Raw genomic sequence first — 12,788 nt, forward strand, 5'->3', positions numbered from 1 at the left:
GGACCTGGCAGTTGACGCTGTACATAAATAAATGTAACGCACTGAGAATAAATAGGCGAAGCAATTCATTAGTTTTCGTTGCATTATTGACGAAAAACTACTGGAAAAACTACCCTACTATATCTGAGAGTAACCATCAGGAAGAACCTAATGTGAAGTGTCAAAGTAAAACAAATTGTAGAAGTAGGTGGCGGGCTGAGATTGATACGGGAGTATTTTAAGGTAGGGTAAATCATCCACGAGAGGTGTGGCTTACAAAACACTTATTCAGATTGATATTGCTCATCAGTCTTGGACCCTTACAAGGTTGAATTAATAGAAGAGATGGAGAAAATCCAATGAAGAGCGAGTCGTTTCGTCACAGGATCGTCGTCGACATGAGAGCATTTTGGAGATGCTCGAGAAAAGTAGACGCTGCAAGAAAGGCGTTGCGCATTATAGGGAGTTTTACTGTTGAAATTCACAGGGAATATGTTCGTGGAAGAGTCGTGTAAAATATTATTTCCTCCACAGAAATCTCACGAAACGATCACTATGGACAATTGGAGTTCGTACAGAGGTTTATCGACATTCATTTATTTCCACCTACCGTTCGTGAATGGAACAGGCAGAGACGGTGGTAGAAGAAAGAAACTCCGTTACACACCGGCAGCTGTCTTGCGGAATATAGGAGGTTGATGGAAAAGCCTATTTAGCGAGGGATATAGTGCATCTGAAGTACTTTCCGCCATACATGTAAAGACGTAAGGAGGCTTGCAAAGTGTAATATAGATTTAGATCATACAACCGGTACAAATTTAACTTAGCTAGGCAAAACGTTAGTTCGAGTCTTTAATCCTAAGCAGTCTGAATCATGCGGAGTAGCTCCCTTCGTGAATTACACCAAGGAGATACCGAAGCTGTATGATGTTCTTGTAAGAGCTCTGATATCTATTTGCTACGATCCTGCGGCGCTGAGAGTGAACCTCTCTGGAGCTAACTGTATCAGCGTTTACTTCGACCTCTGGAGGTCATTTGAGCGTGTGGATGGACTGCTGGAAGCAGCTATTCTAGTGTCCCGAGAGCGCTTATAACGGGACGCCACTTAAAACAGCCGTCAAGTGCTGCGCGGGCTGCCGGCCTGCCAGGGGCGCTCTCGCTGGACGATGACCCTTATTTGGCAGAGCAGAGCAGTCGCGCTGCTTCTTCCTATTACTTCTCTCATCAATGCAATTCATAATTTGATATTTTGTATTTATTGATCCTACGACTTCCAGATCTTCATAAGTCACTACATTTTCATGGGCTCATAAACCTAGTTTTCCGTAAATTGATTTCCTAATGCCGCTTCTGGTGGATCATGTAAACACTCCAGTATCGATTCTGGAAACATGATTTCGGCTTCTGACTTTAAACAACAATCGCTTTTCAATTCTTGTGAAAAATCTATCGTATTTGAATCGTGGTTGGGTTTTTAGGGTTTTAAAATGTTGTTTAATGTGAACGAAATGATTTTATGTGGAATGAAGGTTAAGTAATAGTACTGAACTACTCATGAATTTACTCGTTTTCGTTACTTAGTCGATGAGAAGCAACTTTTATGTTTATTAGATGGGAAGAGATGTATAAATGCTGTTATATTTAATGAATTAGCAAAACAGAACGGCTTTACAACATCCTTGTATCCTGCATAGTTGGAATATTTGTAAATCTCTATATCCACTCCCGCTTTTAGTGGCATAGGGTCTAACAGACAAAAACAGCTGGGAACGAAACATACGCTATTTCTGTGTTCAAGATTAAAAATATATCTAGACTCAATAGTAAATTTTTAGCCATTTAAAGTCTCCAAAGCCTCGGAGTGCAACAATGTTCCATCAGTACTCACTTCGTACTTTTTTCAAAAAGCAAGTGATCTGGATGGTTGTTACAAAAAGAATTTCACACACATTCATTGGCATGGTGAATAAAATTTTTAAGCTCCTTTATGCACAGTGCCCCCTTCATCCTCCAGTTCCATTCACGTCCATGGAAAATCATGCCCTCTATTTATTCAAAATAATAGAATGGTATTGATATCCTCACTTTATCATGCTGATGAAGCCTGAGAAGTTGATTTAACAAACGCTATTCGTGTAGAACAACTAAACGCTCTGGAAACCTATTGGGCTACCAGAATGAATTCAAGTTGAGCATGCAAACATGACACAGAAAATCAGTTTATGAAATCTAAGCCTCGTATTCCGAAATTTGAGTCTAATGTAATAGCGGTGACTGTTCAGTTCTCCACATACTTGTTTTATCTGTTAATAACAATACTTCTATTCATTCTCTCATCGACCGACTGGTAGCACGAATCTTCCTGATCTCATCACAAAATTTTTCGCATACATGTATTTATGTGTAATATTTGGAAAGTCATGCATATTTCTTAATCTACATAAAATATAATAACAACAAACAATACCAGTTCCACATCTATGAGCGTTCGGCTCAAAGTGGGAACCCCGTATTGATTATTCTTTTAAAACTATAACTCGAGGAACGTATGAGGTGAACACACATCGCTAATTTCAGCTGCACAACAGATGATAAGATGACGTCATGAACTGGGCCTGTTTTGTGTCAGATTTAGTGAATGGAGACGCCCGACACTGAACAGAGGATGGATGTAGTGGTCCAAAAGTTCCAGCATTCCGTCGGATTTCACACGAATTACATGTAGGCTTACGCTGTGTTAACGATCAACTGTGATGTCAAAACATCAGAGACGTCGCATTCGCAGGACCATTGGGGAGATCACTGCAATGTACAGCTACCTATAACCAGCAACCGCCGGCTACTGTGATGCATTTACATTAGAGACAAGCCAGAGGCAGTACGATATTTTGAGAGACGATGTGAGTCAGTTTTAGTGATAGTGTTGCTGATCTACGGCAACTGACAAGGGGAGGCCGCGATATTGACATCACAGATTTACGTCAAACTTTGTACACTTTTAGTAGGCCATTAAAACAACATAATGCGCAAATAGTGAGGTCCACTACTCTGTCAGTTCCGAGAAAATTGCATGAGAGGTTTTACGCGTCTGTTATGTAACTGGTGTAAGTGTGCGTTTGTGCCGGACGTTGAAGTTAGTCGTAATCAAGCGGTTAGTGTTCTAGCCACGTAAAACGAATATGTATGAGGCGACGGTTCGACTACTGCTCAAATTTAATTTTTAAACCGTATTTTTTATTACTGGTCATATTATCTAACCTAACCTAACATAACCTAACCTAAGTGACATTTGAGAGGTAGTATAATTTTTTTAAAAAAACATGCCTTTGAACGAACTTTTAGTGAATTTCAGGTTATTTGACTGCTCTGTGTTATTAATTAAATTTAATTATTGCAAGAAACATATTTATAGCCATCAACAAGTAAATGAAGATACGCATAGAGTTTTGCTGAAAGTCTGTGCCTGTCGTAATTTGCTAAATCGCTCAAACGTGCAATTTGGTGAGGTACCCGAAACTACTTTGCACCTCGACGGTTCGAGCTGTAGACACAGAGGCAGGCCCCATTTCGCAGTTAACCAGCGTAGCGGTGAGACGTTGCCAAAGTTGAAGAACGAATAGTGTAAGGGCAAATTTTTTGAATATCACAGAGTTTATACTTGAAGAACAAAAATGGAGGTTTCAGCGGGTGTCACTGTCGTTTCATACACGTTCGTCTTGCGAAGAGCGAACGCTAACCACTTGACCACCATGAACTCTAACTTCCGGCACTTACCCACAGATACAACAGTTGCATAATAGGCACGTAAAAGTTCTCTTGCGATGTTCTCGGAATTGGCGCCTTACTACTTGTGCCTTACTACTTGCACATTGTTTTAACGACATAGTAAAGGTGTACAACGTTTGAAGTAAATCAGTGATCGCACTGTCGTTTCTCCCCTTGTGAGAACAAGAAATAACAAGTATCATAAATTAGAGCAGAATAATATAGTGGTACAAACTACGCAGTCATAGCAGAAAAACTCTCAATGAGTGACGACTTGGATTCGTACATCCATCGTATCAGCATAATACGCACTTGGTTGCAGTCTCCATAGAAATCATCTACGTATGTATATTCTATTTTCCGTCGCTCTAGCGATCTGGAAACAGAATCAGAAATCGGTGAAGACATTATTGGTACGGCTTACATTTCCGCCTTCTCTAGACCCAAGCCCTAGGGGTCGCGGCATACGTGTCACGTGGGGATAGCCGTTAGCCTTTTACCGGTAATATGCACTCTTAAGACAGAAAAAAAACTCATCCAGAAGCAACTATCCGAATGGGACGGATATCGGTAAATGTGATGTAGATGTACAGACAAACAAATGATTGCAGTGTCAGAAAAATTGGACGGTTTATTCAAGAGCAAGAGTTTCATTTATAGATCAAGTCAATAATGCGTTGGTCCACTTCTGGCCTTATGCATGCAGTTACTCGGCTTGGCATTGATAGAGATTTTGGATGCTTTACTGGGCGATATTGTGCCAAATTTTGTGAAACTGGTAAGTTACGTCGTGAAAATACCGAGCTGGTTGGAGGGCCCTGCCCATAACGCTGCGAACATGCTCGGTTAGGGAGAGATCTGTCGACCTTTCTGGCCAACGTAGGGTTTGGCATGCAGACGGGCATTATACTGCTGAAATATTAGCCTGGGATGGCTCGCCATGAAGAGCAACAAAACGGTGCGTAGAATATCGCTTTCCTGTAAAGGTATCGCGGATGACAACCAAAGAGGTCCTGCTATAAAATGTAATGGCAGCCCAGACCAGCATCTCTTATTGTCGGGCCGTATGGCGGGCAACAGTCAGGTTGGTATCCCACCACCCTCTGAGGCGTCTCCAGGCACGTCTTCGCTGCTCACGGGGCTCGGTTCGAAGCGGATCTCATCACTGAGGACAGTTCTACTCAAATCACTGAGATTCCAGGTGGAAGACGCACATGGCGAAAATTTCTACTCCTTGTGACACGGCTAGTGAATAAGCATGTTTGGTGTCAGGCCACCGCACTAGAGATACGCTTGTACTTCGCATACCATTGTATTGTGTGGGGAAAACAGTGTGCGCGAAGAAAGACTTTAGGTAAAACATCGTATGAGCTCGAATCTCTCTGATCATCACTTTCGTTGTACTTTCGTGAGATGCACGTAGGGACTTCAGAAGATAAGTTACACGTAGCGTCCCACGTGAAGACAATTGCGCAACAAGAGTGGCGCAATGTCAGAAGAGAGTATGTGTTCTGGGTTACATGCAGAAACGGTTCCGCTCTGGTACTGACAACAGTTGGCGACGTAAGGCGCGAGCGAAATGTCGCGACAACTGGAAATGCACTCTACAGCTGAAGTACGCCAGTCTGTACGATTCTTGTGGACAATACTTCGGGAATTAGAAGAAAAGAAAGAAAAGGAAACGTAGAAGGTGAATATGGACTGTGGAAAAGGAATGAAAGAGGAAGCTGCCTGGTAGAATTTAATCATAGCTAACACTTGATTTAAGAATCATGAGAAAAGGTTGTATTCATGGAAGAGACATGGAGACACTGGACGGTTTCAGACTGGTTATATAATGGTAAGACAGAGATTTAGAGACATGATTTTAAAGTGTTGCTGCAGTGGCTACACCGGTTCACGTGAGATCATCGAAGTTAAGCGCTGTCGGGCGTGGTCGGCACTTGGATGGGTGACCATCCAGGCCGCCATGCGCTGTTGCCATTTTTCGGGGTGCACTCAGCCTCGTGATGCCAACTGAGGAGCTACTCGACCGAATAGTAGGGCTTCGGTCAAGAATACCATCACAACGGCCGGGAGAGCAGTGTGCTTCTATCCGCATCCTCCACTGAGGATGACACGGCTGTCGGATGGTCCCGGTAGGCCACTCGTGGCCTGAAGACGGAGTGATTTTAAACTGTAAGACATTTCCAGGGCCATATGGGGACTATGACCACAATTTATTGGTTATGAACTGTAGAAGCTGCAAAAAGGTAGAATTTTAAGGAGTTGGACCTGGATAAACTGAAAGAACCAGAGGTTGTAAAGAGTTTCAGAGGGAGCATTGGGGAACGATTGACAAGAAAAGGGGGAAAGGAGTACAGGAAGAAGAATGAGTAGCTTTGAGAGATGAAATAGTGAAGGCAGCAGAGAATCCAGGAGGTAAAAAGACGAGGGCTAGTAGAAATCCTTGGGTAACATAAGAGATATTGAATTTAATCGATAAAAGGAGAAAATATAAAAACACAGTAAATGAAGCAGGCGAAAGGGAATACAAACGTCTAAAAAATGAGATCTACAGGAAGTGCAAAATGGCTAAGCAGGAATGGCTAGAGGACAAATATAAAGATGTAGAAGCATATATTACTAGGGGAAAGATAGATGCTGCCTATAGGAAAATTAAAGAGACCTTTGGAGAAAAGAAAACCACCTGTATGAGTATCAAGAACCCTGATGGAAAACCAGTATTAAACAAAAAAGGGAAAGCAGAAAGGTGAAAGAAATACGTAGAAGGTCTATACAAGGGAGATGTTCTTGAGGGGAATATTAAGTAAATGAAAGGGGACATCGATGAAGCTGATAAGGGAGATATGACAGTACGTGAAGAATTTGACAAAGCACTGAAAGACTTCAGTCGAAACAAGGCCCCAAGAGTAGACAACATTCCGTTAGAGCTACTGATAGCCATGAGAAAGCCAACCATGACTAAACTCTTCCATTTGGTGAGCAAGATGTATGAACAGGCGATTACCCTCAGACTTCAAGAAGAATGTAATACTAACACGAATCCTTTACAGAAGAATGGAAAAACTGGTAGAAGCCGGCCTCGGAGAAGATCAGTTTGGATTCCGGAGAAATGTTGGAACACGCGAGCCAATACTCACCCTACGACTTCTCGTAGAAGATAGGTTAAGGAAAAGCAAAACTATAATTGTAGCATTTGTAGACTTTGAGAAAGCTTTTGACAACGTTGACGGGAATACTCCCTTTCAAACTCTAAAGGTGGATGGGATAAAATACAGGTTAAGGAAAGACAGAACTATGTTTGTAGCATTTGTAGACTTAGAGGAAGGTTTTTGACAATGTTGACAACAAAACTCTCCTTCAAACTCTAAAGGTGGCAGCGATAAAATACAAGGACCGAAAGGCTATTTACAATCTGTACAGAAACCAGATGGCAGTTATAAGAGTAGAGGGGCATGCAAGAGAAGCAATAGTAGGGAAGGGAGTGAGACAGGGTTGTAGCCGATCCCCAATGCTACTCATCTGTATATTGAGCAAACAGTAAAGCAAACAAAAGAAACTTTGGAGTAGGAATTAAAATTCTGGGGTTTGCCGACAACATTTTAGTTCAGTCAGAGACAGCAAAGGACTTGGAAGAGCAGTTGAACGGAATAGACAGTATCTTGAAAGGAGGATATAAGATGGATATCAACAAAAACAATACGAGGATAATGGAATGAGTCGAATGAAATCAGGTGATGGTGAGGGAATTAGATTAGAAAACGAGACACTTAAAGTAGTAGATTAGTTTCTCTGTTTGGGAAGCAAAAGAACTAAGGCTGAAGTAGGGAGGATATAAAATGTAGACTGGCTATGGCAAGTAAAGCGTTTCTGAAGAAGAGAAATTTGTTAAAATCGAATAGCGATTTAAGTGTCAGGAAATCCTTTCTGAAAGTGTTTGTGAGGAGTGTAGCCATGTGTGGAAGTGAAACATGGACGATAAACAGTATAGACAAGAAGAGAATAGAAGCTTTTGAAAAGTGGTGCTACAGAAGAATGCTGAAGAATACATGGGTAGATCACGTAACTAATGAGGAGGTAATGATTAGAACTGCGAAGAAGAGCAATTTGCAGCACAACGTGACTAGAGGTAGAGATCGGTTGGTAGGACACTTTCTGAGGCATCAAGGGATCACCAGTTTAGTAGTGGAGGAAAGTGTGGGGGCTAAGCCAATAGAAGAGTACATCAAGCAGATTGAGAAGGATGTAGGCTTCAGTAGTTACTCGGAGGTGAAGAGTCTTGCACAGGACATAGTAGCATGGTGAGCTGCATCAAATCAGTCTTTGGACTAAAGTCCACAACAACGAGTGGAGTGGAAAATTTAGCAAAGGGTTTGTTCCCTTGCACGACAGCTCAACATCTCACACTGCGCGCAGACCACAAGCTTTTGCGTCAATGTTTTTGAGGGGAGGTCTGGGAACATCCGTCGTGCAATTTAGATGTTGCACCAAGCGTTTTCCTTCATTTCGGCAAGTTAAAGAATATCTTGGGGGGGGGGGGGGGAGATTTTCCAACGATGTGGATGTTCACATAGCTTTTCTCCGATGACTCCGTGGTGAAGGAGATGATTTACATCGTCGAGGAGTCGAGCTATTGGTAGAAGGTTCCGATTTTTGTTTCCAGAGACTTGGTGACTCTGTTGAAGAATCGTGAAATCGGTGTCACTTTACAGTGTAGCGTACTAGTGCAACATTCAGTAAAAGTTACTTTGCCTGCCAGGACAATGTGTAAATTACTTTTTGAAATCTCCTTATAATTGCGAGGAAGGCAATGTTGATTGACCGTGTTAGGAACTTATGCTCTCGTAATTTCACTACGATGCACAGATGACCATCTTGTGGTGTTAGCCACTCGTTTCGGATGACCTTCTCCGCGACTGTACCGCACGTCTCCCCCGCCAGAGCTGATGGCTTGCCGAGCAGCAGTGGCAGCAGAGTGTGTGGTGTTGCAGATCAGGTGGCCGTGGTGGGGCAGGTGCCGAGCTACGCGCGGATGCTGCACTACTACCCGTACTGCTACTACCCGCGCTACGCCTGCCCTTGCACGCCCGCCCCCGCGCCGGCGCCGGCGCCTCTCCCCAATTCCGGCGACCAGTACCACGCCGGCGCCGCCCCGCGCTGGAAGAGTGAGCACCGCACCTGCCGAGCACGCCGCATGTCGCACGCCCGCACCCACAGCCTAGCTTCCTGCCGCTACCAGCTTTGCACGCCGAGCTTCTTGTATGCCTTGCGACTAACTCGCCCCTGCACGGCACAACTCACTTTTTCCTACTCTACTGGATGTGCCTCCTCTCGCAGCTCAGAGATGGCACGTCGTAACAACAATCTGCTGCATGCCTGCGCTGTGCTGTAATTAACTGGTCGATGCGTAACATTTTTTACTGTTTTTTTTTTTAAATTTCTTTGTGCATTGTCTTTTCGAACATTTTGTGAAACTATTTATCACAGATTCATTATAAATTACTTGACTGTTTCATAACACTGTACGTCAGTCGTTATTCTTTCGTACATCAGCCCGAAGACAGGTTCGACGCATTTCGCAGTGCTACTGTAGGGCTACCTTGTACAAGTCTGTTTACACGTGCATAACCATTGCACCATACTCCCATTAGAACCTGGAAGCCTTGGTTTACCTCTACGCTATTTACTCCCACAGTTTCCTCAGTTACCAAATTGCACCAGGATGTGTGTTATCAACTATCCTATCCGATATCAAGAAGTCACAAAAACCTCCTTTTGCCACAAATCGATTATGTATGTCCTCATTTCTTACTCTGTCTGTATAATTTTCAGCATGATTTACTATCACTAAATTTAAAGTGTTTCTATTATCTTCTCGTCTGTATTTTTTATCACCAATGATTTATTTTCATATTAGGTTAGACTCCAAGGAAATACTTTCAGAAAGGACTTGCTCACTTACAGCTTCAGCAACACTAAGTATAAATTACTCATGATCCCAGATCTACCACTACATCTTCTTACATATTCCGAAAATCACCGTACGGTGCATGGCGGAGAATAACTTGTACCACTATTAGATACCTCCTTTCCTGTTCCATTCGAAAATGGAACGAGGGAAAAACGACTTTGTACGAGTCCTAATTTCTCTTATCTTTGTGGTTTTTACGCGAAATGTACGTTGGTGGCAGTAGAATCATTCTGCAGTCAGCCTCAAATACCAGTTCCCTAAATTTTCTTAATAGTGCCTCGAGAAGACAACGTTGTCTTCCCTCCAGGGATTCCCATTTGAGTTCACGAAGCATGTCTATAATATTTACTTGTTAATCGAACCTACTAATAACAAATCTAGCAGTACTCTTTTGAATTACTTCGATGTCATCGCCGGCCGCTGTGGCCGAGGGGTTCTAGGCGCTTCAGTCTGGACCTGCGCGACCGCTACGGTCGCAGGTTCGAGTCCTGCCTCGCGCATGGATGTGTGTGATGTCCTTAGGTTAGTTAGGTTTAAGTAGTTCTTAGTTCTAGGGGATTGATGACATCAGATGTTAAGACCTATAGTGCTCAGAGCCATTTGAACCATCGATATCTTCCTTTAATCCGTCCATGTGGGGATACCAAATACCCAAGCAGCACTCGAGAATGGATCGCACTAGTGTCCTATACGCTGTCTCCTTCGTAGATGAGCTACACTTCTCAAAAATTCTCACAATCAAGTGAGGTCGACCATTCGCCTTCGTTGGTACCGTCCTAACATGCTCGTTCCACTTCATACCGCTCTGCAACGATACACCCAAATATTTAATCGAGGCGATTGTGTCAAGGAGCACCCTACTAATGCTGAATTCGAAAAATTACGAGATATTTTCCTACTCATCTGCATTAGCTTAAATTTTTCCACATTTAGAGCAAGCTTCCACTCATCAAATGAACTATAGATTGAGTCTAACTCGTCTCTTGCCCTTCTAGCGTCACTCAGCGACAATATCTTCCCGCACTCCGCAGCAGCACCACGAAACAGCCCCAGATTGCTGCTCCTCTGTTCGTCAGAGCGGCCTTAGCACACTTCCCTGGGGCGCGCCTGATGATACCTTTGCCTTTGTTGAACACTCGCCGTCTCTGACAACGTACTGGGCTATTGCTTAAGACGTCTTCGAGGCAGTCATATACCTGGTAACTTATTCCGTATGCTCTTACCTTCGTTAAGTCTGCAGGGGTGTACCGTGTCGAACGCATTCCAGAAATCTAGATATATGGAATTTGCCTGTTTTTGTCTTCATCAGTTCAAATGGTTCAAATGGCTCTGAGCACTATGGGACTTAACTGCTGAGGTCATCAGTCCCCTAGAACTTAGAACTATTTAAACCTAACTAACCTAAGGATATCACACACATCCATGCCCGAGGCAGGATTCGAACCTGCGACCGCAGCGGTCGCGCGGTGCCAGACTGTAGCGCCTAGAACCGCCGGCCACTCGGCCGGCTCTTCATCAGTGGTTCGCAGGATATACGAGAGAAGGGCAAGCCCAGTTTCCCATGAGCGACGCTTTCTGATACCCTGCTTATTTGTGGACAGCAGCTTTTCTGCCTCAAGGAAATTTATTCTATTCAGACTCAAAATATATCCAAGAATTCGACAGCAAACCGACGTTAAGCATTTGGTCATACAGATCCGTTCTGTGAAAGAAAGAACCTTGTAAGTTATTTGATGTGAGGTCCGAATCTTAAATGACAGACATTCAAACATTAATCCCGTTCTTCCAAAAACCCCTGCATCCGACCTGAAATAATGTCCTTGTTGGAAGAAAGCATATCTTATCACTGACGTAGCTGACAAGTATAGTTTGTCTGAATTGCTCAGGTCGAATGGCGAGGTAACTTGTGATCAGTCGCTAACGATCTCGACTTTTTTTCGTGGAGCGGTGATTCCTATTCTCTGTATCTTTCTTTCCATAACAAGAAACCACGTGCTGGGAAATCCAGCAGTTGCGATGGCCATGCGCTGTGGAAGTTGCCTGTGGCCTGTTCACGGCCTAGCAGGTCTGATAAACTTTTCTCCAGACATTCGTATGGCACTGGATATGTGAATTAAAAAACGCCTTCAGTCACGACTTTTCGTGTTTTATTAAATACGCGATACATTTCGGACCTTGTGGGTCCATCATCAGGTATAATTTCTCTTAATACATGCTTTACTTTTTCTCTTGAATGAGATGAAATGAATATTCCTGTCACAAAAAGGTTTGATGTTAGGTTATGAATTTCGTAAGTCAAACGCGGAAAATCTGTACGAAATCGTGCGAAAATTCGTACATATTTTCTGCGTTTGCCTTGCGAAATTCATAACCTAACATCACACCTTTTTGTGACAGGAAAATTCATTTCACCTCATTCAAGAGAAAAAAATAAGGCATATATGAAGAGAAATTACTCCTGATGGTGGACGCAGAGGGTCCGAAACGCACCGTGTACTTAATAAAACACGAAAAGTTGTGACTGAAATCTTTTTTAATTCATACCTCCAGGGTATTGAATACAGTCACGCTTGAAGCTGCGAAATATGGATAAAATTAAACTCGTATGGCAGTTCTGAAGGATAAACTGGCCATATCATCCAGAAACACCTTCTCGCTCTGTGGGCAAAAGTCACCATCCCAGATGTATACCTCTGTTCATCACGTGTCAGAGTTCGCAGGGATTAGCGAAGGCTCAAAATATAGGCCAAACAACATTCAGAGAAATCATAAAATGAACCATTAAACTGAAGGCACATACCTGATACTTAGCATCGTCCTTTTCGAGCTGATGACGGCAATGCTGCATCATGACATGGACTCCAAGCGTTGGGGAACAAAGTGTAACCCACGATATGCACGTTCTTCGTCCATAAGACGCAGAGAGGCGTGGATCTAGCTCCAAGACACGCACATCTTACTCGATGGCATCCCATGTTGAATGTACAGATCACTTGTGAGGAAATATAGGCAAACAAATGGATGGATATTTTCGTGCGCGTATGCTGATCTCTATGCACTGCTATTTGTT

At 43.1% G+C, this 12,788-nt stretch overlaps 1 protein-coding gene across 1 annotated transcript in view; it reads left to right on the top strand.

The window, feature by feature from the left end:
* LOC124753411 overlaps positions 1-12,788 on the top strand; it is a 110,673-nt gene that overhangs the window by 76,969 nt on the left and 20,916 nt on the right. Inside the window, exon 7 of the mRNA XM_047249018.1 lies at positions 8,739-8,912. Within this exon, the coding sequence (XP_047104974.1) occupies positions 8,739-8,912 (174 nt within the window). The remainder of the gene's footprint in view (positions 1-8,738; positions 8,913-12,788) is intronic.

This window comes from Schistocerca piceifrons, chromosome 1 (assembly GCF_021461385.2).
Source record: "Schistocerca piceifrons isolate TAMUIC-IGC-003096 chromosome 1, iqSchPice1.1, whole genome shotgun sequence".
Lineage (NCBI taxonomy): Eukaryota > Metazoa > Arthropoda > Insecta > Orthoptera > Acrididae > Schistocerca > Schistocerca piceifrons.